Source organism: Acomys minous (assembly GCF_964271855.1).
Source record: "Acomys minous genome assembly, chromosome: 5".
Lineage (NCBI taxonomy): Eukaryota > Metazoa > Chordata > Mammalia > Rodentia > Muridae > Acomys > Acomys minous.
Genome location: NC_140494.1, coordinates 116,897,667 through 116,925,631, shown reverse-complemented (window position 1 = coordinate 116,925,631; position 27,965 = coordinate 116,897,667). Strand labels below are relative to the sequence as shown.

Below are 27,965 nucleotides of genomic sequence, written 5' to 3'. Positions count from 1 at the left end.
AAAAAAAAAAAAAAAAAAAAAAAAGCAAAGCCCCTGTCCCTTCCTCCCCTTCCCTCATGTGGAAGGGACAGCTGACCACTGAGGAAAGAGCAGGGACAAGACAAGATCCCTGCCAGGTCTGTGCTGGGCATAAGCACTACATAAGGCACCACGGAAAGTGCAGCTCAGAAGGCAGGTGGCGGAAGAGGCTGGGGCTGAGGGAAGGAAAGTCTGGAAGACTAGTTCCCCTGGAAGGCTCCTTGGGCAGCAGATGAGGCAGCACTGCGGAAGGTTCTGTTGCTGAAGATGCCCTGGGAAAACTCTTCCTGCGCCTGCTGGAAGCTGGCTCCTGTCCGACGGTAGAAGGCATGTACCTAGGGACCAAGGCTAGGTGAGAAGAGCCCAGAGCATCCTAGCCCTCAGAATAGACTCCAGAGACACTCCCCACCCCCACCCCGAGAGCTGAACCCTGCCTGGCTGCTCACCCGGACCCTTGGACAAAGGTGTTGGGTCCCTGAGGGCTTTAGGGACAAGGAATATTTAGACGTACACACAGGAAAGCTGGACTTTTACTTCTGTGTGCTCATGGCTCAAGCCCTACTTACCCGCTGCAGGAGAAAGAGTGAGAGCCCGGCACAGAGCGTAAAGAAGCCAGCCACTACCATCATGATGATGGTCACAGGTAAGGGCCCCTCTTTCAGTGTAGTCAGGGCTGCAAGCCAACCACTACAAAAGGAGAAGTCAGGGGTGAGGTAAGTTCGGGACACACAAGTCCCTAAGAAGAGCACTTCTCCCAGATGGCTGTGTGCTGACCACCACCTGGATGTTTCCCTGCAGCACAGGGAGCCTTGTGGTTCAGTGACCTTCCTCTGTGAGAGACCAAGCTGTGAGCACTGAGAGGCCCATGCTGCTACAACATGACCTCTCCTGAGGTCTTAGAGGAGGTATCACATGGAAATCTGGTCTAGTAAAGTCTAGAATGGAGATGTGGCACGTGCCTTGTCAGGAGCAGCCCAAGGCTCAGTGCATGCTGCTGATTGAGGGTGGGGACAGGGAAGATACAGGTCTACACAGAGGACTCTGGAGAGAGGTGCACTGGCCACCATGTTGCCTTTCCCCTGTCACCTCAGCCTTCCCCATCAGGACCTCTGCCTTTAGTGGTTATGTCATCCCCAGAGCCTCAGTGTCCTTAAGCAATGTCATAGGCTTCAGAGTCCAGATTTACCTATTTTTAAACTTATTATCTTTTTTTTTTCTGTGCATTGTTCTATGTGGGTGAGGGTGTCAGATCCTCTAGAAATGGAGATACAGACGGTTGTGAGTTGCCACGTGGGTGTTGAGAATTGAACCTAGGTCTTCTGGTAGAACAGCCCTCTCTCCTGGCCCCCCAATCTACCTTTTTTAGGGTCCTAAAGCCAAGGGGGACAGTGAGATGGTTCAGCAGGTAAAGGTACTTGATGCCAAGCTTGAGAGTTTGGATTTGATCCTCAGGGCCTACATGGTGCAGGGGAGAACTTATCCTTGAACACGCATGTCCTGGCACGTGTATACCCCGACCCTTCATAAATAAAAGGAATTTAATGCCCTAGATGGGATTTGATAGTCTCTTTACAAATGGTACTGGGACAACTGATCCTTACTTTAATCAGATATAAAAATTAACTCGCCTGGTGTGGTGGTGGCCCACGCCTTTAATCCCAGCACCCGGGAGGCAGAGGCAGGCGGATTTTTGTGAGTTCGAGGCCAGCCTGGTCTACAAAGTGAGTCCAGGACAGCCAAGGCTACACAGAGAAACTCTGTCTCAAAAGACAAAAAAAAAAAAAAAAAAAAAAAAAAAAAAGAAAAGAAAAGAAAAGGAAATCAACTCAAAACAGGGCAAAGATTTCATTGTAAGACCTGAGACTCTAAAACTCTTTGAAAAGGAAATTAACTCAAAACAGGGCAAAGATTTCATTGTAAGACCTGAGACTCTAAAACTCTTTGAAAAGGAAATTAACTCAAAACAGGGCAAAGATTTCATTGTAAGACCTGAGACTCTAAAACTCTTTGAAAAGGTGGGCATGGTAGCACACACTTTTAGGCAGGCAGGACACTCAGGAGGCAGAGGCAGGAGAATATAAGTTCTAGGACAGCCTGGTCTACATAGTGACAGCAAGAACCATAGAGAGGCTCTGTATCAAAAAGCAAACAAGCAAACTCTTAGAAGAAAAACAGAAGTAACTTGCATGACCTTGAATTCACTCGTGGTTTAAGTGTGAGAGCAAAAGCATAAGCGACAGAAGAAAACCAGTGCAGCAGAGGAAGCCGGCTCAGCAGGCAACGGGCTCTCCACCACGCTGGCAACTGAGCTCACTCCTCAGAACTCACATGGTGGAAGGAGAACTGACTCTCATGTGCGTCCCTGCGTGTGTGTAATGCACACTAGGTAATCTAATACGCTATGGCTTCTGCCTGTAATCTTAGCAACTGGGAGGCAGAGGCAGGAAGAGGAGCCGCTGAAGGCCGCACAGGAGAGCTCAGTTCTTGCAGCATGAACACGAGGACTTGCATTCAGAACCCTATGCCTATAACCCCAGCTGGCACCGGAAAGGCAGAGACAGGCAGATAGATGCCTGAGGTCTGGCGGTTAAACAGCCTCTTCTGCAACCTCCAGGCTAATGAGAGGCCATGCACTTAAAAACAAAGTGGAGAAGTGGCAAAATGGCTCAGCAGTTAAAGATGCTTGCTGCCAAGTCTGATGACTCGTGCAGCGCGCGCGCGCGCGCGCGCGCACACACACATAAACAGGAAAAACCAAGGTGGATGGTATGTAAACAACACTTCTGGCAGCTGGGCATGGTGGTGCATGCCTTTAGTCCCAGCACTTGGGAGGCAGAGGCAGGCCAATCACTGTGAGTTCAAGGCCAGCCTGGTCTACAAAGTGAGTCCAGGACAGCCAAGGCTACACAGAGAAACCCTGTCTCGAAAAACCAAAAAACCAAACAAACAACACTTCTGGCCTCCACATTAGGGACGTACACATATGCCCCCACAAACATGCATGCACAAATGGACACACACACACACACACACACACACACACACACACACACACACACACACACGAAAATGACTGTTCGAGAAGGTCTATGGTAAAGCAAAAATGGGCAGGGCCAGGACCAGACCTCATAGATCAGACAAATACCAGTGCAAATATTAATTGTAGCATACCCCAGTCCCCATCCTACTTATTTATTTTGAGACACTGTCTTACTATGTAACCCTGGTAGCCTCAAACTAAGGATCTACCTGCCTCTGCTCTCCTGAGTGCTGGGATTAAATGTGTGTGCCACCATGCCCAGCTCATTTGTCTTTTGAGACTCTGTATTCCAGGCTGGCCCAGAACTCACTACATAGCCCAGGCTGACCTTAAACTTTCAATCTCCCTATCTTGCCTCCCAAGTGCTGGGATTACAGACATGGGCCACCTGCACCCTAAGAACATCTAGCTTAGAGCAATAATGAACCTGGACCATCCACTCAAAGGGGCTGCGTTACAGCAGCAGAGTAAGAAGGAAGCAGGGGGCAGAAGGCCAGTGTGCTCAGGCTCACAATGCCTGTGCGGCCAGCCCTCTCCTCACACTCTGGACTTTCTAAATGCTGCAAGGAGGGGACCAAAATAGTGCAGCCTGTCCTTCTAGGCTCATGCTCTCATCCCCGTGCCAGCTCGACCTTTTTGCAATGTTCCCAGTGCACTGGGGTAGAAAGGAAAACACCAGCCATCAGCTTTTCTTTTAGAAATTAATCCTGAGCTAAGGACTGAGGTCGCCAGGAAACTTAAGCCAGCAACATGCTCCAGAACAGCAAGACACCTCTCCAGGGAGGCAGGCCCCGTCTCCTGCAGACACAAGGCCCTGAGAGAAAAATTAAGTTGGGAGCCAAAGACGTAGCCCGACTGGCAAAGTGCTTGCCTAGCGAGCATGAGACCCTGGATCCCATTCCAAGGTCTACATAAAACAAAACAAAATACCACCACCACCACAACACCACAGACAGACAGACAGACAGACACACACACACACAAAACCAGGTACAGCCTGGAGGCAGAATGACTAGAAGAAGTTCAAGGTCATTTTGAGCTACACAGTGAGTCAGAGAGGTAAGATGTAACTCAGAGGCTTCAAGGCCAGGGCACCCATCGGCCTCTAGGAGCTGCAGGAGAAAAGCAAGAAGCTGCCATACAGTGCCAGACACAGCCCTAAAGACTTAAGCCAAACTAAGCCGGGCGTGGTGGCGCACGCCTTTAATCCCAGTATTCTGGAGGCAGAGGCAGGCGGATCAATGTGAGCTCAAGGCCAGCCTGGTTTAGGATAGCCAAGGCTACACAGAGAAACCCTGTCTCAAAAAACCAAAACCAAAACCAAACCAAACCAACAAACAAACAAACAAACAAACAAACAAAAGACTTAAGCTAATCTGGCATTGTGGTTCAAACCTGAAATCTCAGCTCTCTGGAGACAGGCAGGATGGTCACCATGGATCTGAGGCCACCCTGGGCTATACAGTCCCAGGCCAGAATGAGACCCTCTCCTATACACCTTAGAATGAAGAGGTAAAGAAGAAAAAGTAGCCACTGTAAAATAATGGAAAGCTGGGGTGTGTCTCAGGGACAGAGCATTTCCTAGCAATGTGCAAGGTTCTGGGTCTGACCCCTAGTACCCCCCCCAAAAAAAGATAACCAGCAAAGAGGTGTGGCATAGAGTTTCCTCAGAGATTGAAACATTCTATCCTACTGTAAATTCAAAATAGCTTCAGGAAGTCCTTGAAACTAACAGAGTCACTATGACTCTTCCAGCCAGAGAAAGTAATAAAAGCTCAGTGTTGCCCTCTGAGGACAGAGGCTGAGCTGAAAGAGGATTCTCAGACAAGCTGAGCTGCAGAGAGACTCTTGAGACCAGACCAGCTGCCTGAAAGAACTTTAGACCAGAGTCACTTGCAAAGGACACTCTCCAAGCTGCAGAGCTGTCTGCAGGCCATGCAGTGAGCTCCAGTCCCCAGCTTTGTGAACTGTCACCCATGCTGGGGTGGGCTTTGCTGATGCAGCTGTCTTTGAGTCATGTTTGCCCCTGTAAGTACCCCTCACCCATAATCTTGTAAATAACCCTAAAAAACCCTCAATGGTTCACCAAGCTGGACTTTGGTGGTACTAGTACTTTGGTCTATCATGGGTTCCCTACCTAGGGTGAGTAGGGGTGTGTGTGTGTGTGTGTGTGTGTGTGTGTGTGTGTGTTGCATCTCTCCAGGAAACGTCTCACACAACAGAGAACCAGTGTACTCTCCACCCTTTCTCCACCATGGTCCAAACATTCTCGAGGAGCTAGAAAATGACAAGGACATTGAACCCTCTGTGATACCTCAGGTCTTACCTGGTCCCCAAGTTAGGCAAGCCAATCAATTGGATACAGTAGATTCCTATTTGACAAAAAAATACAAAGAAGAACACGAAGAAGCTGAAAGAGTTGTCAGACCTGTGGAGAAAGAAAGAAGTAAATCACAAGTGGGCCTGGGGCCAATGGGATGGCTCAGTGCCGAAAGGTCTTTGCTACCAAGCCACAGGATGGAAGAACTCTCAAAAGTTGTCATTTGACATACTTATGTGCACTGTGGCATGTACTCACACACAAACAAAAAAGCTAAAACCCAACAACAGGCTGGAGAGAGCTCAGCAGTTTAGAGCACTGGCTGCTCTTCCAGAGGACCTGAGTTGGCTTCTCAGTCACAGGTAGTTGGCTACCTGGCCACATGTCATAACTGTCTCCAACTCCAGTCTTCCAGTCTCAAGTGATCCAGTACCCTCTTCTGGCCTCTGAGGATGCTACATGCACATGGTGCACAGACATTCATACAGGTGAAACACTCATACAATCTTTAAAGTCTTGAGTTCAATGCCTTAACCCTCTTCAAATACACACACACACACACACACACACACACACACACACACACACACACACACACACTGTAGACTAGGGTGGGAGAAGTAGCAAACTGGTCAAGACTCCTCAAGAAAGCTGGGCGTGGTGGTGCACACTTTAGTCTCAGCAATCAGGAGGCAGAGGCAGGCGGATTGCTATGAATTTGAGGCCAGCCTGGTCTCCAGGACAGCCAAGGCTACACAGAGAGACCCAGTCTCAGAAAAAAACAAAAAAAGACTCCTCAAGAATTGGGTATCTCCACCACTGTGCTGCTTTGTTTTAGTTACAGACAAGGGTCTCATGTAGCCCAAGCTGGACAAGGGTCTCATGTACTCCAGGCTGATCTCTTAATTCCCTATGAAACCTTGAATCTCTGACCCTCTTACTGTACCTCCCAAGTGCTAGGAGGATAGGCCTGTGCCACTACAAACAGTTTTGTGTGTAGCTTTAATAGAACCCAGGCTTTGCACATGCTGGGCAAACACTACTGAGCTTCACCCCTGGCTTTGAAAACCAGAATACAGAATTCAGGATCTGCCCTCCTGCTACTCCCGGCTCTTCTTCCCTTAAAGCATCAAGCATGAATGAAATATAATTCCAATTCCCCAGGGGGTCTTAGAGACACCTGTTTAAGCTCACAGGAGCTAGCTTACATACTGGCAACAGATGGCTAAGATCATAAAGATGAGCCACAGACAGCATCTGAACCCGGCAGGGCAGCACCTCTCGCTTTAGCAAGGTGTTCCCTCTTCACACCAAATAAATCCTTGCCTGCCAGCTAGCCTGCCGAGGGACAGTACAACAGCAGGCTAGCCTGCTCCGGGGACAGTACAACAGTAGGCTAGCCTGCTTGGGGACAGTACGACAGTAGGCTAGCCTGCTCCGGGGACAGTACGACAGCAGGCTAGCCTGCTTGGGGACAGTACGACAGTAGGCTAGCCTGCTTGGGGACAGTACAACAGTAGGCTAGCCTGCTTGGGGACAGTACGACAGCAGGCTAGCCTGCTTGGGGACAGTACGACAGTAGGCAAGGCTCCAGGCCCCTCTCATTCTCCTGTGCCCATCCATGGACAGGCCTGTAGCAAACCTCACCTACAGGCTAGGCTAAGGAAAATGGCTCTTAATTTGTCTGCTCTGATTCGAGGGAGAAAAGAAAGTCAATTTCCCTACCACTCTATTCTGAGCTAGGACTGTGATGGGGCCCAGCGCTTGGGTCTGCCAGCTGCTCCTGGGATGCCAGCCATACCCTCACCCCTTGTTCTAGCTCCACTCACCTGAAAGCCTTGTAGATGGGTCGGTACCAACAAAGGAAGGCACAGGGGGTGAAGATGAGAAACCAGAGGATGGAGAGGCCAAAGGCTGTTCCGTTAGTTGCGTCACTGGTGAACCAGGCCAAGCATGCAAGCAGGTTTAGAAACAGAGTCACTGAATGCACTAGGAAGGGGCAAGGAGAGAAAAATGGCTTAATCCAAGGTGGCTGGAGGACTGGCTGCCCACAGAGCAAGCCATGTGGGAAGTGTAGGGGGCATCAGGCTGTATGCACTCAGGCAAGGTTAGCTTCCAGATCCTGGTTCTCTGGGACCTCACACCAGGGACCCAACTTTCTTAGGAGGTGACAGTGAGATTGAGAGATAGGCATGGTGCGGAAAGACCCAGGGCTAATCCTTGGGGAATGAAATGTAGCTGTAGTCTTTCCTCACTGCCAGGACCTAGAGGCCTCCAGTGAGGACAGGCCTTCACCTAGGTTGAGCCTTTCAGGATGGTAAGCTCTACAGGAACACAGAGGTCTCTGGCTTGTTCCCTCCCACTCCTTTCCAAAGTAGTGTAGCTGGCCCCTTTGAGCAGGGTCCCACATAGGACATAAAGGACCTCTCCATGCCAGCCCAAACACTAAGAAGGACAGAGTCTGTGCCAGGTCTTGACCCCAGGAAGCAAGGCCCAAAGTAAACCCCAGGGATCTCAAGACATTGCCAGTGCACCCCAGAACTCACACATCCAGAGATAGTAAAGCATCTTGCATATCCGCTGGTAGTCGGCAGGGATCTCCGTGGAGAAGTCCTGATAGAAGCAGGGCTTCACGGGGCACCATGAGGGGAGGGGCGGCCAGTTGTTGTCTCTGACTGTGTAGAAAGAGTACAGCCTCGTCAGTGGCATGGGGGAGAGCACACAGCAGCCCAGCTTATAGGTAAAACGGAGCTGGCAGAGGTGCTCCTTACAAGCACAGTTCAGGTTTCCAGGGACTTCAAGGAACATGAAGGGAGGTCAAAGGGGGACCCAGAGAGACACCCACAAGTTCCCTCTAAGATAATGAAGCCCGACTACATTGGGTAATAGAGCTAAATGTCGTAAATGATGTATTTGTTTCTTTTGAGACAGTGAGGTAGCCCTGGCTGTCCTTGAAGACCAGGTAGGCCAGGCTGGCCTTGAATTTTCAGAGGTCTGCCTGCTTCTATCTCTTGAGTGCTGGGATTAAAGGTGTGAGCTAGTGAGGCCAGGTGTGGTGGCGCACGCCTTTAATCCCAGCACTCAAGAGACAGAGGCAGGCGGATCGCTGTGAGTTTGAGGCCAGCCTGGTCCACAAAGCAAGTCCAGGACAGCCAAGGCTACACAGAGAGACCCTGTCTTGAAAAACCAAAAAAAAAAAGGGGTGGTGGTGGTGGTGGTGGGTGGAGAGGTGAGCTAGCACACTGGCTTAAACTAGTTTTACTAATGACCAGCTCATAAGCAGGACAACCGGGGTTGTCATCATCATAACCATGCGAAAGTCAAGGCCCCACCATCATGGGGAGTTCAGCTGCACCGTGTTTCAAAAGTATTATACCAGCTGACCTTGTTGACTGTATCCCCTCATCTAGGGGACCCCAGCGTCTAGCTTCTCCCTACCACAAGCTGTCTGCAATTCTGCCTTAGCTGTACATGGCCCTGGGGGAGGGCTAGAGTGTATAGGGACGGGGGCTCCATCTACCTCACTACAGGGAAGGCTTCATCCCTGCTGGGTACGGCTTTCCAGGGACGGCTATGGGGGGGAGCACCCACACCCCTGTAAGTGGCCCTTCACCTATGCTCTGTAAGGAAGCCCAATAAACTCAGTGGTTCCCCAGAATGAACCTTGGTGGAATCCTGCCTCAGTTTGTCACTGGGACATTGTGTATGTCTCCTCTGGAGAGGAGTTTTAGCAACAACATGGAACTGTGCGCCCAGGGAATCAAAGAATTTCAGAGCTGGGAAGGAAAGCAGAAATAACCCGTATATATCTGTCAGGCCTACTCTGCTGATCTTATAACTTCTGCCTTTCTTCTCTCTACCCCAGAACGAGCACCCTTCCTTCTTCTTTTTTTTTTTTTCTTTCCAGATGTAGTCTCGCTATATATTATAGCCTTCGCTGGCCTGGAACTTGGAGTGATCCTCCTGCTTCTGTCTCCCATATGCTGGGGTTACAGTTATTGCCACTATGCTGAGCTCCCCCAAACCAACATGCTTCTGAATCAAAAGCTTTGCAGGATCCCCCATGAAGGTGATTCGGGGCACCCCTTGTGTCAGTTAGAGCAGGCTAGACTGCAACAGTCTTACCATGCAAGTTCGCCGCAGTATTCTGCAACTCTCGCTCCTTGCGTTCCAACTCAGCAGCTTTCCTGTCTAATTCTTCCTGCTGCCGAAGCAGGCCTGCCTGGGCTGCAGCTGCAACAGCCTAGGGAGAGAACAGGAACAGGGAAGAGCCGGAAATGAGAAAAGAACAGCGTCGGCCCAGGCAAGCCAGCAGAGGCACCCAGGCAGGAAGAGCTAGCAGGCGGTCCGAGGCAGTCCTGCCCAATGCAGTGTCTTGAGCTTTAAGGAATACCACAGGAGTGCCTAGGTGACCCGTCACCCACTACCTTTATGCCACCTTTGACCCCTTAGTCCTTGCCAGGGCTCTCTACTTCCTCCCCGTCTCCCATGGCTCACCTAGTCTTCCATAGTGGAGTCCAGGCTAAATTGAATTGTACTGTCCTTTGCGGAACAGCAAAGGAGAAAGACCTCACAAGGGCCCAACCTGAAGCCAGAAACCCAGAGGCGCGAAGCTAAAGGGAAGAGCCTGAAGCGGGTTTGTAGAGTGGAAACAATGCTAGGTTGCCAGCAGAAAGCACAGGAAGGAGGACGTGAGGCAGGCCATAGGCACTAGAGCCTTGTAATCCACACCAAAGCAACCTCCCTCCCCACTGTGCCCAAGGAGCTGCCTCCCAGGCCCACCTGAACAATGTCTGGCCATGCCCTTGGGGACAGCCCATGACTGTGGCCCTTCTCTGCCTGACTTGCATGGCATGCAGAGGCCAAGCCTTGTTACCTCTGCAGGCGGAGCAGAGTCTTTTAATGAGGCAGTTCAGGGACTTGCAGGTAAAGCTGAGTAGAACTGGACCCAGGGCCCTTGCACCTGCTGCTGTCACCACTGTTTGGTCCCATCTTCCTCCTGAAGGATGGGACTAAGGCCCTCTTTGGGGAGCAGGCAGTACACTGGCCGTCTCATAGGATGACAACTAGGCATGTGTGTGCACACACATTTAACCAAAGCAGTGTTCCAGAGAGCAAAGCTTGCCTCTGGAAGGTGAACTTCAGACCCAGGGATTAGAACTGGCCATGTAGTGTCACACTGAGGGCCCTAGCCTCATCTCCCTTGCTGTCAGTGGTCTCTGCATCCCATCACCCCTGCACATAGGGGTTGTCTCACCTCACAGGGTTCCAGCACCCAGCCTGGGCAGGCTCCAGGTGCCCAGCCCACCCTTTTGCTCATCTACACTGGGCCTACCTTTGGAAGCTTGCGCATGTAGCTGTCCCTGGAAATACTATCTCCTCCTAGGAGCATCTGCCTCTCTGAGGGCTCACCCGCTGCCAGGAATCGGGCAGGCAGAAACTTGCTGGCCTGTCTAAGCAGGAGCTGCAATACACAACTCCACTGTGGGCCACGCTCACCAGGGCAGTGAGAAGCCTGGGGTGGGGTGGGGGAGGTAGTGAGGGTGGGGGAGGTGACAGAGGTTAGTGACAGGCACAAGCAGACAAGGTTCACCAGACTCACTGGAGGGACAAAGACAAATAGGATAGAAGGCAGGAATTAAAAGAGAGGGGCCATAGATGCAGCTTGGTGACAGAGCATTTGTAAGGCCCTGGGCTTGACTCGCAGTACCACAAACTAAAAAATAAAGAGACATATTCTGGGCCCTAAGAGGGGCCTGGAGTGGCACAACGTGCTCTCTGAAGACACCAAGGACCCCAGCCTGGCTGACAGAGCTTACTTCAGGGGTGGGGGATGGGGTAGGAGGAGTGGGGCTAAAGTTTGGCTCCAAAAAAGTCAAGAAGCCTCAAGGATGAAGGCCCTTTCCCTGCCCCAACCTGGGTGAGTCCCGATTGCACAGGAGAGCCCAAAGGACTCTCAACCGGTACCTGGGGTGTCGGCTGTGCTGGCTCCACCGAGGGCTGGAGAACAGCTGGCTGGGAAGGCCCAGGAAGTTGTGTGACTGGAACCGTTGTGGCTGCATTTGTCTGTGTGGGGCAGAGGAGAGAAATGAGTGGGTTCCACTAGTGGCAAGGCCACAGCAAGGACCTGACCTCTTCTCCAGGGGTTTGGCCAACAAGGCTTAGGCTTGGGGAACATGACCTCTAACCCACACCCCCTAGGCCACACTCCTGGCCTTGCTAGTTAGCAGGCTCTGCAGCACTGCCCTGTCCCACCCTGTAAAAGAAAACCCACAGAACTTCGGCGACTTTTGGAGATGTGTTTCTATATATGTTTTAAATTTAATACTTTATAGCCTGATCCCCGCCCCCTTCCTCCTCTCCTCCGAGTCCTGCCCTCATGCCCCCTCCCCTCACTTCCCCCTCTTCTCAGAGGAGAGGAGGATCTCAAGGGGGTATCAAACCCATCCAGGCACCTCTCCCACTGGGGCCTGACAGCTGGGGGGAAGGGATCCAGTGGCAGGCAACGGAGTCAAAAGCAGCCCCTGCTCCCACTGTTAGGGGGCCCACATGTTGACCATGCTGCACATCTGCTACATATATGTAGGGGCCCTAGGTCCAGTCCATGCAGGCTCTTTGGTTGGGGGTTCAGTCTCTGTGAGCCCCCACGGACCCATGTCTCCATACTTACCTTACCCCAGGTCCACATTAGGACTGTCCCTCTGCAGTAGTAACTCTCCAGAGCTGTTCTTTCTCCACCATGTTCCTTGCCCCCAGAGACTTTGGCAACTCCTGCTAACACACATGGCCACCACCTCCCCAAAGACTGCACCACTCAGAAAGGACATAGTCACCAACCTCTGAGAAGGGATTGAATTCAGCCAGGCCACCCTGAGGGGCATTAGTCAGCTGGGTCACAGAGGGATCCTGGGAAGGAGAAAAGGAGGCCTGAGATACCAACAGGAGGAAACAGCCCTGACCAGCAAGCAGTCCCATGTCCCAGGTATCCAGGGTTCTGGTCTGCCCTACAACAAAGTGTCTTCATGCAAATCCTTCACCTTTTCTGGAAACAATAAGCCCCACAGGCTCTCAGTGCCAGATTCAGAGGGGAGCACAGCATTTAACTGTGTAGGGTCTCTACTTCTTTCTTCTTCTTCTTCTTCTTCTTCTTCTTCTTCTTCTTCTTCTTCTTCTTCTTCTTCCTTCTTTTCTTTTCTTTGGTGGGGAATGGGTGGAAAAGGTACAAGCCTTCCTGTACTGCTTATTTTTCTTGTTCTTTTTCCTGTGCTGGATCCCAGGGGTCTGTGCTTGTGAGGCAAGGGCTCAACCATGGAACTGAATCCCCAACCTGGTTTTATTTCTTAATCTGCAGAAAGCATTTTATTCCTCTTGCTTTTTAGAGGATGGTTAAAGGTTCTGGAGTGAAAACATGCTACTGGCTGCCAGCACTGACTATTAAATCAGACACACTTGCTAAGAGGGAGAAGTTTTCAGATGAAAAGCCAGGAAAATGTTCCCTTTTCTTTCTTTCTTCCTTTCCTCTTTATTTTTTCTGAGTCACACTGGCTGTCCTGGACTCTCTTTATAGACCAGGCTGGCCTCAAACTCACAGAGATCCACTTGTCCCTGCCTCCCTAGTGCTGCACCAACATGCCCAGCCCTTCTTTCTTAAAAAAAAAAAAGAGCCAGGCACAGTGGCGAATGCCTTTAATCCCAGCACTCAGGAGGCAGAGGCAGGCAGATCTCTGAATTCAAGGCCAGCCTGGTCTATAAAGCACGTCCAGGACAGCCAGGGCTACACAGAAAAATTCTGTCTCAAAAACAAAAAACAAAACAAACTCAAACCATGCCAAGACTCGTTGTAGTTACTTGTGGTAGCATACGTGTGTAATCTTAGCATTCTGAAGGCCGACAGGGGAGGGTTAGGGTCTCATTATCTCCTTCTATAGCCTGAAGCTCACTGTGTAAACTGGGCTACAGAATGAGAGAAATGGAAGTCCTTGGCAGAGGACGGGCTGTCCCCAGAATGAGATAGAAATGGAAGTCCTCGGCAGAGGACGGGCTGTCCCCAGGCTTCCATCCTTCTGCTTCCACCCTCCTCTCTGCCTACGTGGCCCCTTTTGGTGGCAAGGGCAGTTTGTGTTCAACCTGTCTTTCTTGTGGTAGGCAGCCTCCCCCCATCCTGGTCCTGGGGATGGGGGTTCAGGTCCTGCTCCACAGCCATGCAGGACCTCTGGGAGAAACAACTGGGAGAGGCCAGACAGCCACTGGCTGGTTTCTCTAAAGGTTCATTCCCAGACCTGCATTTGTTTTGTTTTTCATGATAGAGGTGGGTTTTGTTTTGTTTTTTTTAAAGATTTATCTATTTATTATGTATACAATGTTCTGTCTGCATGTGTGCTTGCCCACTAGAAAAGGACACCAGATCTCATTATAGATGGTTATGAGCCACCATGTGGGTGCTGGGAATTGAACTCAGAACCTCTGGAAGAACAGCCAGTGCTCTTAACCTCTGAGCCATCTCTCCAGCCCTTCATGATAGAGTTTTATAAAGCTCAGGTGAGCCTCAAATTGTAAAGACCAGATGGCCTTGCTCATGACCCTCAGGATCCCAGTTACCAAATGCTGGGATTATAGGTGTACACCACCACGCCTTGGTCTACAGACCCAATTATTTCTTTCTTTCTTTACTTTTCTTTCCCCCCTTTTTTTTTGATTTTCTGAGATAGGTTTTCTGTTTACCCTTAGCTGTCCTGGACTCGCTTTGTAGACCAGGCTGGCTTCAAATTCACAGAGATCTGCCTGCCTCTGCCTCCCAGAGTGCTGGGATTACATGTGTGAGGCACCATGCTGGGCCAGACTCAATTCTTAAATCCAGTGCCAGTGTCACAGACACTGGGAGAGCAAACCCTTCTGGTCAAGATGAAGTGACTAATCTGAGGACTGGAAGGCGGGAGCTGGCTTCTTATTCTGAAGCTTAGCAGAGCTAGGTATCAGTCTGCAGGTGTTCTCTGGCTTTTCTATACAGCAGCTCTCTCTTCCCACTGGGACCACCAGCTCCTGGGGCACCAGCCCCCTCCACCAGACTCTGTCCTGACTGTTGGTCACCCACCTCTGCTTTGGTGGCTCCTGCAACTCAGAGAAAGTGACAAAGTGAGGTTCTGGAGGTCACCTAAAAACATGGGGATTGGTCCTGAGGTTACTCCCACTAAGCGTCTTCTCCTAGAACCAGCTGGCCTGCAAGGAGGCTCTGGCTCAGGGTCTGCCCCCCCCCCCCCCACTTCAAAGCCAGCAGACACTTGCCAGTGGAAGTGAGCCCAAGCTCTGAAATAAGACCCACCAGCCAAGGAACTGGCTACTACACCCTGTCACCACAGGGCGTAGGAACCAAGAGGCAGCTCAGGTAGCAGTTTCAGGAGCTGGCACATACACACCTGGCAAAGGTACGTGCATTTAATAGGAAGCTTTAAAGCTTGAGGCAAGGTGCCATTCCTATCACAGTAACAGTCAGGTAGCAGATTTTTGAGAAACTTACTCCATATTGCAGTATGGAATCCACTATCTACCGACCCCTTCACCCCACCCCTAGACAAGAGTCCCCCTATATAACTCAGGCTGTCCTGGAACTCACTATTGCTCTCCAGTCTGGCTGTGAACTCAAACCTCCTGCTATGGCCCCTCCAGAGCTGGGACCACAGGTATGTCCAACCATGCCCAGCTCCACGGTGACTTAGCTTCTCTCCTTTGTGTCTCTACTATATTGATGGGCTGACAAAATGGTTCAGTGGCTAAAGGAGCTTGTCACCAAGTCTGAGTTTGATCCTTGAAATGTCCATGGTTGGAAGGAGAGAATGAACTGCTAGTTGTCCTTTGTCCTCCACACATGCAGGTGCACACATAACAGGAAGGGAGGGAGGGAGGAAATACTCCATTCTGTAAAGACTTGGAAAAGCTACTCTGGTCAGCTCATGTGTTTTATGGCTCTGCCAAGAAGGGTAACCACAAATGTCCTCTTAACCTCCGCCATAGTCGTATGAGACAATTACTCCTAATGTAGATGGGAAAGCCCAAGCTCAGTGCAGGGATGGGTCAGTGGTTGGGAGCACTGCATGCTCTTCCCGAGGACCCACGCTCGATTCCCAGAACCCACATGGTGGCTCACAGCCATCTGCAACTCCAGTTCCAGGAGATTTCAATGCCCTCTTTGGCCTCCTCAGGCCACACACACTTACATACACACACACACACACACACACACACACACACACACACACGGTACACAGGTATACACACAGGAAAATACCCAGAAACATTAAAAAATTAAAAATCTTAGAGCAGTGTCCAGGTCTAACTCTGGGGACAGGACATAAGCATGAGACTCCAAGGCTGTGGGACAAATAGGTGATCAATCACTATGTGGCTGAAGTGAATGAGCTCTATTGCCAAAAGGCATGAGCAAGGCCTTCCTTACAGAACCTCAAAGAGTGGGATCCTGGTGCACATCTTTAGGAGACGCGCAGGGTCTTTCACTGATGAGGACCATGAGCTTCTCCTCCAAGTCACAAACACGACGGTACCAGCACCAATTCCCCCACTTACGGAGCACCAGTTGGCTCTTAAGTGGGTCAAGCAGTTACTTAAAAGGACAGTGAGAGGTCTAAGTTTCACCGACAAAGAAGTAACCTAAAACCCCTTCGGCTGCTCAGACTGGAACAATGCCTTTCACTGAATGTATAAGAGGGAGGAGAAAAGCTCCTAAAGTTAGTTCTTTACATTTTGTGAACAGTTACAGTGTGAGGAGTATGCGCAGACAAGCGGGACACAGCTCCTTCCCTCTTAAGAATTCAGTCTAAAAAAAAAAAAAAAAAGCAAAATAAATAAGTAAATAAATAAAATAAAAGTAATAAAAATAATAATAAAATAAAATTTTAAATTTTAAAAAGAAAAAAATTATAAATAGAAAAAATAAAATTTTGAATGTAAATTTTAAAAAGAGTTCAGTCTGGTGGACTGGGAGCTGAGACAAATGCTAAGAGTGTGCTGCGTGAGGTACAGAGTGACTGACAGGAGGGAAGGAGATAGATAGCTCAGAGGGCTGGGAGGAAGGTGGGTAGGGCGGTTAGCTTTAATTGTAACCTTGCTTCAACCTTCTAGTCATCTGGGAAGAGAGTCTCAGCCAGATATTGTCTACACTGAGTTGGTTTGTGGGTTTGTCTGTGGGAGGGTTATATTAAGTTAATTGATATGGGAAGCCCCAAAGTACTGTGGGTGGCACCATTCCCTAGGCAGGCAGGGGCGGGGGTGTATCCTGCACTACGTGAGATAGAGAAAACAAGCTGAGCACAAGCAAGCAAGTGAGCGTAGAGAAGGTTCTCTTTGCTCTTGACTGCAGATGAGATACCTGTTTGAAGTTCCCGTGTTAGCTTCCCCACAATGTTGGACTGGAAGGTGGACTTATAAGTTGAAATAAGCCCATTTTCCCCTACGTTGCTCTTTGCCAGGGTATTTTATCACAACAACAGAAACAAAACTAGAGTAGTGGGGTTTCCAGAAGAAGGCAGGAAGGCAAGCAAAGGCCCAAGGCATCAAGACCAGCATCAAGTAAAAGGGACATTTCTATGCAGGTAGGGTGTGAGGACCCTAGGAGACGCATGGCTGAGCTGGGCTGGGCCTCACAAGGGCCCCTTTTTCTGATTTGGAGGGAACTCTCTTTCCGTGTGTTTAATAATCCCCGATAAGCCCTGAGCCTCAGTGTTGTCCCTGCTTTCCCGTGCTCACATTCCACCCTCAAGCTCCTAGTGTGAGGCTGATTCCAGGCTCCAACCAAGCACAGTGCACACCTCAGGTCCAGCATGGTAGCCCACACCTGCAACTCCATAGTCAAAGAGGCAGGAGGAACACGAAGATAAGCTACCCTAGGCCATCTACACAGTGAGTGTGAAGCCAGCCGAGGCTACACAGCAAGACCCTGCTCAAAACAAAACATCCTGCAGTCCTACAGAAAGGTTTCATTATGTAAGTGCCAAGTTAGTTGTGTTAAAAGTAATCACATGAAAAAAGCTGGCAGAGAAACATATCAAACGAACAAAGCAAGACTGTGAGGCGTGTAGGTGACCTCCTTTCTATCTTCCAAATTTCATATAATGTGATAGTGTCGCTTTTACCTAAAAACACAAGGGCTACAGGAGGGACGTGTTGAAAAAAAAAGAAAGAAAAAGTTAGGGATGTAGCTCATTTTAGCAGGATGAGTGTTTGGCAAGCATGAAGCCCTTGTTTGGACCTTTAGCGCAGCATCAACTGGGCAGGACTGCAAACATCTGTAATCTCAGCACTCAAGTAGAAGCAGGTGACCAGAAGTGGAAGGCACACACCATTAATTCCAGATGGGTCAAATGTGAGGCCAGCCTGGCTCATATAGTAAGTTCTAGGCCAACGAAGATCGCTCAGTGAGACTGTCTCAAAAAACAAATGTGGAGGCCTGTTACAACATTGCGAATCTCTAATGCCAGCAGTTCGGAGACTGAAGCAGGGAGATGTGACTCAAAGCTGAGGGCAGCTCTGGCTACACGATGGTAACAGAACCCTATCTCAAAAGTGTAGTGGGAGCCGGGCATGGTGGTGCACTCCTCTAATCCCAGCACTCGGGAGGCAGAGGCAGGTGGATCGCTGTGAGTTCGAGGCCAGCCTCGTCTACAAAGTGAGTTCAGGACAGCCAAGGCTACACAGAGAAACGCTATTTTGAAAAAAAAAAGGGGGGGGAGGGGAAATAGGGTGGGGGGGGCAAGCACTTCGAAGCCTATCTGAAAGGCAAGGCACATGGGGCTTCTTGCCCTGTAGATCAGGCCCTTTTAAGCCCAGGAACACCTGTTGGCACAGTTTAACTTGTGCCACTTCCTTTTTTTCTCTGATCTGTCCATTCCCTACACTAACCAATCCATGAAACGCTGAGCTGGCACCAAGAAGCCTGTTCTTTCCCCCTGAGAAAAAACAACACAGAGCATCAAATCTGTTCAACACTGAGCCCAGGTGAGAATAAAGACAGCAGTGTCACATGGGAGCTGGGAGTGTCAACACAGGTGTTTCTTAACTGGCATCAGACCACCCAAGCTCTAAAGAGAGTATGCTGGGCTGGAGAGATGGCTTAGCGGTTAAGAGCACTGGCTACTCTTCCAGAGGACCCTGGTTCAATTCCCAGCACCCACATGGCACCTCACAACTGCCTGTAAATCCAGTTCCAGGGAATCTGACTCCCTTACATAGATATGCATGCAAGCAAAACACTAATGCACACTAACAAAAATTTTTGGTTTTGTTTTTGTTTTTTGAGACAGAGTTTCTCTGTGTAGCCTTGGCTGTCCTGGACTCGCTTTGTAGACCAGGCTGGCCTTGAACTCACAGAGATCTGCCTGCCTCTGCCTCTCGAGTGCTGGGATTAAAGGGGTGCGCCACCATGCCCATTAAAAAAATTTTTTTTAAAGAGATCATGCTGTGTTCAGCGAATGAGAAGACTGTACTTGGTAGTTTGCTTAGTTTTCTTTTTTAGAGACAGGGTTTCACTGTGTAGCTCTGCTCTGCTCTCCAAATCACAGGATTTGCCTGCCTCTGTTCTTGACTGCTGGAATTAAAGGTATGCATACCACCACATCTGGCTTAGGTTTCAGTTTTGCCTCATCCACTTGTTATGTTAGCTCCTCTCTCTCTCTCCTTCTTCTTCTTTTTCCTTCTCTCTCTCCCTCTCTCTCTCTCTCTCTCTCTCTCTCTCTCTCTTCTCTCTCTCTCTCTCTCTCTCCTTCTTCTTCTTTTTCCTTCTCTCTCTCTCTCTCTCTCTCTCTCTCTCTCTCTTCTCTCTCTCTCTCTCTCTTCTTCTTCTTCTTCTTTTTCCTTCTTCTCTCTCTCTCTCTCTCTCTCTCCTCTCTTCTTCTTTTTCCTTCTTCTCTCTCTCTCTCTTCTCTCTCTCTCTCTCTCTCTCTCTCTTCTTCTTCTTCTTCTTCTTTTTCCTTCTTCTCTCTCTCCCTCTCTCTAATTTGAGGGTGACCCTGATTCTCCTGACTCTCTTTCCTCTACCACCCAAGTGTTGATTTATAAGCTTACGCCACCGCGCCCAGCCTGGAAGAAGGTCATGGAGGCTTAGAGGTGAAAGTGTAAAGAGAAAACAGCCAGAAGCATTAGGAAAGCAGCCTGAGAAGGGCAGGGCCAGACGGGAGCAGTTAGGACTTGACCTCAGTGGCAGGGGGAAGCAGCCACAAGAATTAGAGCAGGTTACACCCTGACCATTTCGGTTATCATGAAGTGCGTGCAATGTGCAGAAAGGATGCTATGAGGTCATGACTGTTGACATGAGTGACAGGGGTACATTATGGGACAGCAGCTTGGGATGGAGGAGTTATGGGCTCTAGAGACCTGCGGGAGATGCCACAGGCTCAGTAACTCAAAGTTGGTTTTTAAAACGGGCAGGTTGCCAGGAGACGAGTTTTTCAGGCTGTGTGGGAAGGGAGAGGCCCTCGGCAGAGTCTGGACCACACTGGGAGGTGTCTGTGGAGTATATCTGGCTGTCATGTTTAGAAAGGTGTGGATGGGAGCTGAAAACATTTGTCAGAGTTGAGAGTGAGGTGGGGACTAGAGATGCACAGCTAGGATTCTCTGGGTGAGGACAGTATTCTGAGGACACTGAGACAGAGGCAGAAGAGTGAGAACCGGGCCCAAAACGGCACTGAGAAACACTCCTAAATGGAAGAGACAGGAAATGAAACCAGCCTGAGATAAGTCAAAGCTACCAGTCAGAGAGATCCTGGATAGAGTCAAGCCAGGCAAGCATGTGTCACACAAGCAGTAGACAGCTCCACAGGCTCACGGAGAGGGCACGTACTGGGTGTGGCCGTGTTGCCAGCCATCTCAGTAAACAGGAGGTAGAGGCAGAAGGATCAGGAGTCCCAGTTCACCTTTGGTTCCAAGTTGAGTTCCAGGCCAGCCTGGTCTGAGTAAGACATTGTCATATGGAAAAAAAAAAAGTAAAAAACTAGGCATGATGGCACATCCATTAGCTCTTGGCAGGCAGGTAGATTTCTGTGAGTTCCAGGCCAGCCAGGGCTACATAGTGAGATCCTATCTCAAAACAACCAAACGACAACAAAGAACAGTTGCTTTGGAGCCACAGCCATGCAGCTGTTAAATCTGCCTGTTTGATTCCTAATGCAGACGACCCTAATTTCCTTTTTCTTCTTCTTCTTCTCTCTCTCTCTTTCAAATACTGTCCCAAACCTATGCATGTCACCTCACAGCCTAATGTCAACCCCAGACAGCTGCCCAGATGGAGGTGTCCTGCCTTTATGCATAAGGCCCACTTTGAGTTTTCTCATACTTTCTTTGAGACCACCTGCTTTCAGGACATGGCTGCTTGCAGACCTCCACTGATGAGTATACCAGCTTAACTAAAAAAGGCGTGGCTGGCCAGGCAGTGGTGGCACACACTTGTAATCCCAGCAACTCAGGAGGCAGAGGGAGGTAGATCGCTGTGAGTCTGAGGCCAGCCTGGTCTTCAAAGTGAGTCCAGGTCAGCAAGGGTTATTACACAGAGAAACCCTGTCTCGAAAAACAAACAAACAAAAGGCATGGCGATCTTCCTCTTCTCCATGACCCTCTTGCTGGTGGCTGCCAAGGTTTACAGCTTTGCTTGCCCTGTCATTAATTTTTTTTTCTCCAAACTCTAATTAGAGTTCTCCAAACTCTAATTGTCAGGGACAGAGTACAGGATCTAAGACGGAAGAGGTCCCCGGCTGACAGACGGAATACAGGAATAGAGAGGTGTCATCGTCAAGAAGTGACTTTCAGTTCTTGCTGTTCCTTCATCTAGAATCCCTCATCTCTTCATCTGCCAGACTCTCTGCCTTCCGCCCCAGCCCCTCTCTGGCACAGGGCTCAGCTTTTACTCCTTCGATCCCTCACAACGTCCCTGCCCTCAACTGTCTCTATGCAGGAGCATTGGCTCTCAGCTCTGCCAACCACAGAGCACATGCTCACTCACCCACCCTGTTCTCTGGCACGGGCAGGTGGAACAGCAGGGCTTCTGGTGTACATAAAGGTGGGAGCAACTCAAGGGGGCACCTGATGGCCCTGGCACGCCTTGCACTGCCCTCAGCACCCTTCCCTGAGTGAGTCTGTCCTGGTTAAATATTAGCATCCTCTGAACAAACTAATCCTGTGCACAGTGACTCCAAATAAAATTTAACAGAAGCATAGGGTCCAAGTTCATCTGTGTCTCTAGCCAAGTTCTAACCCTGCTGCCTGGCTCCAGGAGCCAAGCAGAAAGCCAGGGACACCTCCATCTGGGTGGCTGTCTGCAGTTGGCATTAAGCTGCCAGTCTCTTGCCATTTTCTTTTTCTTTCCTTAAAATTGTTTAAAGATTTATTTTTATTTTATGTGTACAGGTATTTTGTCTGTATGTATGTCTGTGCACCATGTACATGCCTGATTCCTTTGGAGGCTGGAAGAGGGTGTTGAATTCCCTGGAATTGGAGTTACAGTTGGAAGCTGACACATGGGTGCTGGGAATCAAACCAACGTTGTCTGGAAAAGCAGTCGTTCCTCTTTTTTTCTTTTCTTTTCTTTCTTTCTTTCTTTCTTTCTTTCTTTTTTGTTTGTTTGTTTGTTTTTCGAGACAGGGTTTCTCTGTGTAGCTTTGGTTGTCCTGGACTCCCTTTGTAGACCAGGCTGGCCTCCAACCCACTCAGATCCGCCTGTCTCTGCCTCCCGAGTGCTGGGATTAAAGGCTTCAACCAGTGCTCTTAACCACTGAGCCATCACTCAAATTTCTTACAACGCTCCTCTTCTAAGTAAGTTCCACCAGGTCCTTTAACTGATGTGGTGAGAAACATCTGAAATTCTAGCACTCTGGAAATGGAGGCAGAAGAATTAGAAGCTCAAGGACCGCCTCAGCTACACAGCAAATTTGAGGCTAGCCTGGGACAAATGATACCCTATCTCAAAGAGAAGAAAAACAAAAGGGAAAGGCAGAAAATACTATTGGGTCTACTGGTGATGATTCTGAGAATTCCCAAACCTACGTGAAGCTAAAGCTGACCCTCTCTGGAAAGTGGCTCAGGCCTTAGTGTCTATGGAGGAACCTCATGTCCCTCTCCCGCAGGAGAGACGTGTTTTGCATCCCTGGGAAGCAGCCACAGCACTGAGATTATCTTTAAACTGCAAGGAGGCTATGTGTGAAAGTTAGATTGTGTGACTTGGCAATTCCGAGTCCTGAAAGACTTCCTCTGTTCGGCACCACCATCCCTTCCACACCCCCGCCAAGACCCAGTCTTCTCTGCTGTATCTGGCAGAGAGCTCAGAGGAAAGCAGCCCTGACATTGGCTTGGGTAGTCTGACTTTCAGTGGACTGCTAGGGGGAGAAGGACAGCACAACGATGTCTCTTTTTAGCTTTCCACCTCTGCATCACTTGACAAGACTCGTGAGAAATATCCGTGAGGAGACAGCGTGGTGGAATCATTCCAGTGCAGGAACCCAAACATCTAGAGGGCGACGAGCCACACTTAAAAGGGTGTGCCACAGAGGTTGTGAAATGCTAAGGCTTGCCTTGCAGCTTCCTGCTTCCTCCTAGGAGTTTGGTAAGCCTCTGCCACACTCTGGGGACTTTACTTTCCACTCAGAGCTCTTTCTCGACAGGACATTTTTCTAATCGTCTCAACTGTACCTATAGGCAAGGAGAGGGTTCACAGAAGCCTGACTAACTGTAAGGAGGGGGAACAGGGGCTTCATAACAAACCTGGATAAGGGGCTGGGCGACAGTTATCAGTAAATGGCTGTCTTTGCAGCCTTAGTATCTCCTATTTTAAAACTGTCGGAGAGAGGGTCTCACTGAGTATCTCTGGCTGGTCTAACACTCATTATGTAGACCAGGCTGGCCCCAAACTCACATAGACTTCTTGCCTCTGCCTCCAGAATTCTAGGATTAAAGGCATGTTAGCACACACCTGACTCGAACTCACTTTTTTTTTTTTGAGACAGGGTTTCTCTGTGTAGCCCTGGCTGTCCTAAGCTCATTTTATAACCCAAGCTGACTTCGAACTCAGAGTTTCACCTGCCTTTGCTTCCCGAGTGCTGGGATTAAAGGTGTGCGCCACTGCACCAGGCCCAGACTTATATTTTTTTAAAAATCAAAGCAAAAAGCCAGAAGTAGGGGCTGGAGTGGTTAAGAGTGCTGTTACTCTTCCGGTTCCCGGCACCCACATCAGATGGCCACAACTCTCTGTAACTCTCGCTCCAGGGGCCTGATGCCTACTTCTGTGCCCTCCTTCCCTGGGCACCAGCATGTATGTGACACACATGTACACAGACACACATCACATATTTATACATAAGCACTGGGTAGTCCCAAAGACAGCAGATTCCTGGGCACACTGGTCAGCTAAGCTCTAGACCAGTTAGAGAAAGTGAAGGATGCCTGAGGAATGGTAATGAAAAAAAAAATCCCCTGACCTCTACATACCTGCACACACTGAACATATAGAAAAAAAAAATTAAAGGGTAAGAAAATCAACTTCAAAGATGTGTGGGAGTTTCACTGGCTGTTTTTGAGTGTGAGCAGAAAGTGTTCCTTGGTTGAGTAACTTTGAGAAATGCTGGGTCAAATGTCCTCAATTTAGAGAGTCTCAGGGCCTGAACCAAACTGGCAAGCCTTGTCAATCTTAAAGGAAAATGAAATACAGAAGGAGTTCTCAAACCTTCCTGACCATAGAACAGAGTACCTTGGTTCAAACCATACTGACTTAAAATAGTGCCTTAAAAACCCTATATAGGGGCCAAGCATGGTGGTGCACACCTTTAGTCCCAGCACCAGGGAGGCAGAGGCAGGCAGATCTCTTGAGTTTGAGGCCAGCCTGGTCAACATAGTGAGTTCCAGGACAGCCTAGGCTACACAGAGAAACCCAGTCTCAAAACAAAAGGGGTCACTGTGGTGTCAAATACCTCTGATCCCAGCACTTGGAAGATAGAAGCAGGCAGATATGTGAGTTCCAGGCCAGCCTGGGCTACATAGTAAGATCCTATCTAACACACACACACACACACATACACACACACACACACACACACACACACACAATCTATAAGGGGCTAGCCCAAAGTAGAGCACCCGCTTAGCATGCTCAAGATGCTTGGTTTAATCCCCAGCAACGACAGAACAGAAAGTCAATAAAAATCTGTCCTATTCCATTCCTTCACACTAAGGGACAATGACATGGCTCAGGATGTCAGACTACTAAGCCTAGGACTCATGGTGCAAGCAAAGGACTGACTCCTGCAAGTTGTCCTCTGACTTCTATCCTGTAGCACAGCATGAATGTGTGCACATCTCCCCACCCCCACCCCCAGACAGGGTCTCTCTGTGTAACAGCCCTGGCTGTCCTGGACTCACTCTTTAGACCAGCATGGTCTACATGCTATATAGCCAGGGCTACATAGAGAAACCCTGTCTTGGAAAAATCAAATGAAACCAAACCAAACCAACCAACCAAATAACCAAGCATACATATATACATAAATGTAAAACATTTTTAAAAGTTTTAAAAGTTTAGCTAATGCTGATTTGATGCACTTTCAATTCAAGAAGGAAACGGTACTCTGGCAAGGTGGCCCTTGCCTGTCAACCCCAACACTCAGAGGCAGAGGTAAGAGAACTACAAGTTCCAAGCCATGGAGAGAGACCATGTCTCAATAAAAAGAAAGAAAAGAAAGTGAAAAAGGTGACAATACTACGCTTGTTCCCTTAGCTGACCTAAAATGACCCCAAGAAGTTTAACACAATACATGAGATTCTAAAATCTTTAAAACAGCACCATCCCAGGAATGAAACCCAGGTCTAAGTTCCCCTGTGATGTTAATTCTGGTATGCTGCTATTGGCTCTAGTGTGTCCCAGCCTCACTGGAGTCTTGCCTTCTGTAAAGCTGAACTGAAGATGTTAGACTAGACTTCTAAGAACATTTACAGTCCTCTGACTGTCAGCCACACACTCTAAATAGTAAGTATATTTTTGTAATCCACCATTACATGTTATAACCAAAAAAAAAAAAAAAAAAAAGACTGTTTGCCAGTCTGACTAGTGTGACAGTTTGAGTCTATCACCTTGCCAGCTGCTCTCTCCTGAGCTCTGAGCCAACACCCTGAGCAAATGAAACTGGGCTCACACCTAGTCATCCGAGGACTACCCCTCCCAATGGCCCAGCCCTGCAATAGGGAAGTGGCATAGGCCATCCTAAGAGAAGGAAGGACAGCTCTGACCAGGAGGAGCTCCAGGCATCAGATGCAAAGCTGCTTGTCTTCACACAGCTTCCTGCCAAGAATGAAAAGTCATTCCAGCACGAGGGGGAGTGTATCACTGTCAGGCCAGCTCTCTTCTTCCCACACAGGATTCCTTTCCAGATGTTGCCAGTTTGCAGGCCAACAGCTGCTTCCTGTCCCCCCCCCCCCCATCCTGAGGCTGCCTGGACAAACTATCTTACTTTAATGTGATACAGAAATTACTTTGTGTTACTGCTAAAGTTACTTTCACACTCTGCCCAATCACTTCCAAGGCCAGAGATGGGCTTTAGGACCTTCAGGGAGATATCGCTAATCCAGGGCAGAACAGTCCTACCCACTGCCAAGCCCAGAGGAGATCCGCTGCAGTGCTGGACAGCTGACTGCTCTGACAGCAGCAGGAAACTTACTGTTCTGACAGAATAAAACTGAACAAAGGAATGCCACTGCATACTACACACTGCAGAAGACTGCTGGATTCTCGCTGTCTATAACCAAAACATTTTTATTTCGTATTAAAGAGCAGTCTATCAATAAGGCGTTAGCAGAAGACAGTTACAGGAAAAATGCAAACATTATTTTCCTCACTCAACTAATAGAAGCAACTGTTTGCCTTACGTAAGACACAAGGTCCCCAGCAAAGGCTCTGTCAAGAAGCATTAAGCTAGAAGAGGAATATTCTAAATTCCCCAGTATAACAAGGAATGAACTACCAAAATCCGCCTGAGGGTTCCTACCAGCTAAGTCACCTTGGAAAAGCAGCATAAAATTTCCACTCTCAGCCTGGCCCAGTGTGGCAGCACATGCTAGTTATGGTGGGAGACAGAGGAAGGACTCCAAGTTCAAGACCAGCATGTGACACATACGGAGTTCAGGGTCGGTCTGGGCTACATAGAGAGAACCTGTTTTAAATAAACCAAGGGCCAGGTGTGAAAGCTCAGCGCTACCCAATATGCACAGTGGTAAAAGATTTGCCTAGTACGTGCAAAGCCGTCTTTCAATCCCACCACTGCAAAACTTCGAAATAGCAATAAATTCTACTCCCTGATTTTTAAAATAATCTAGTTGAAGGCGCCTTTGCTTTGCTCCCTCCCTTGGAAGGATCCCCGTTGGAAAAGCTCGCAGGAAACTTTGAAGTTGTTGCTGACCAAAATAAAGTGCCAGCAGGATGAGTTCACGTGCTTGGTGACATACCGACACAGGAGGCACAGCTGGCCTCATAAATCACCAGTCAGCACAAGCAGCTTCCCTCAAACTGGTTTCGGGCAGACATGAAAGAAGCAGCACAAAGCGCCTTGGCGCTAACAGGAGCTCCAGCCCTTCAGCACAGACAAAGGTTCTCGACGCCAAGATTTTGGCTTGTAAGGCTGCTGGATTCTTGAGTGTTCCAAAGGTCACGCCAGCAACCACCCGTGCAGATTTGTCAGACCCGTGTGTGTACCTTGTGCTCCAAGCTCCTTCATCCCAACCCCCGCAACTCTCTCTTCTACGGCCCAAACTCAACTCCAAACAAAGCCCTTGACCAACATGCACAACTTGTACCAAGGCCGTTTTCTAGCGTGGCCTCTCTTCCTACCCTCTCTCAGCCTTCCCCCCACCCCTTGATAAACAATGGAGACTCTCCTGTACTTTAGATGCTTGCTTCACTGCTGCTGCTGGGGCGTTGGGTTATCTCCACATTTCTACACCCCACTAGACTTCTACTTCCTCATTATCTTCCAATGATCCTTTCTCCTAAGGTGACTCAAGACAGGTGGATTCCCAAGACTGTAGAAATGTCACAGCTACGTTGTACTTCCCTTCCTGATTCTAGGACACCTCCAAGGGTAAGCGTGTGCCTGCTGCCCATTTCTCCAGCAGTGTCCAGTCAGAGGGGCTTTATCCAGGGATGCTCTAAGAGCCCACTTCTCTCCAGGCGCCAGCGCCCCGCCCCCTTGCCGCAGTTCCACCTGTTGCAAAGTCCCGCCTCCATACAAAGTATGATAGGCCAGCCTTCAGATTCTGCTCTCCCATTGGGCAGGTGATCCGTCCCTCCTACGCCACGTCTCGGAGCGCTGGCAAAAGAGGCCCAGGCCCAGGCCCTTGGCCCTAGAGATTTAAGAATTGGGGGTTCTACCTGGAAGGGGTTTACATCCACTGGGTCCGCGAAGGGGTTAGGGTCGAAGGCCGACATGGTGATCGAGGACCAGCGGGCGATCTCCGCGAGCGCTACTGCCTTCGGTCACCCAGACCCAGCAGCACTCACTATAGACCCTTCACTTCCGGGAGCGAGGCAACCGTTCTGGCGCAGGCGTAGCGCCC

General features: G+C 49.4%; 1 protein-coding gene across 2 annotated transcripts; it reads right to left on the bottom strand.

Annotated features, from left to right (window-relative positions):
• SCAMP2 (secretory carrier membrane protein 2) lies at positions 1-27,965 on the bottom strand. 2 transcript variants are annotated; one of them, XM_084782302.1, is made up of 10 exons: positions 27,781-27,965; positions 12,216-12,284; positions 11,346-11,444; positions 10,714-10,842; positions 9,504-9,621; positions 7,925-8,053; positions 7,208-7,367; positions 5,385-5,486; positions 585-705; positions 1-353 (listed from the first exon to the last, which is right to left on the bottom strand). In XM_084782302.1, exons 1-10 carry the CDS (start codon positions 27,835-27,837, stop codon positions 219-221), a joined length of 1,119 nt encoding a protein of 372 aa, XP_084638428.1. In that variant the 5' UTR covers positions 27,838-27,965; the 3' UTR covers positions 1-218. The 2 variants fall into 2 exon arrangements, with proteins under 2 accessions (XP_084638428.1, XP_084638427.1); XM_084782301.1 differs by lacking the exon at positions 10,714-10,842 and having other exon boundaries at positions 27,781-27,964.

Coding starts and splice junctions, on each gene's coding strand:
- SCAMP2 (XM_084782302.1), bottom strand. CDS start 27,837: ATGTCGGCCTTCGACCCTAACCCCTTCGCGGACCCAGTGGATGTAAAC. Junction 5,487..7,207: donor CCCATCTACAAGGCTTTCAG/GTGAGTGGAGCT, acceptor CTTTCTCCACAG/GTCTGACAACTCTTTCAGCT. Junction 354..584: donor CACTCTTTCTCCTGCAGCGG/GTAAGTAGGGCT, acceptor CTTGGTCCCTAG/GTACATGCCTTCTACCGTCG.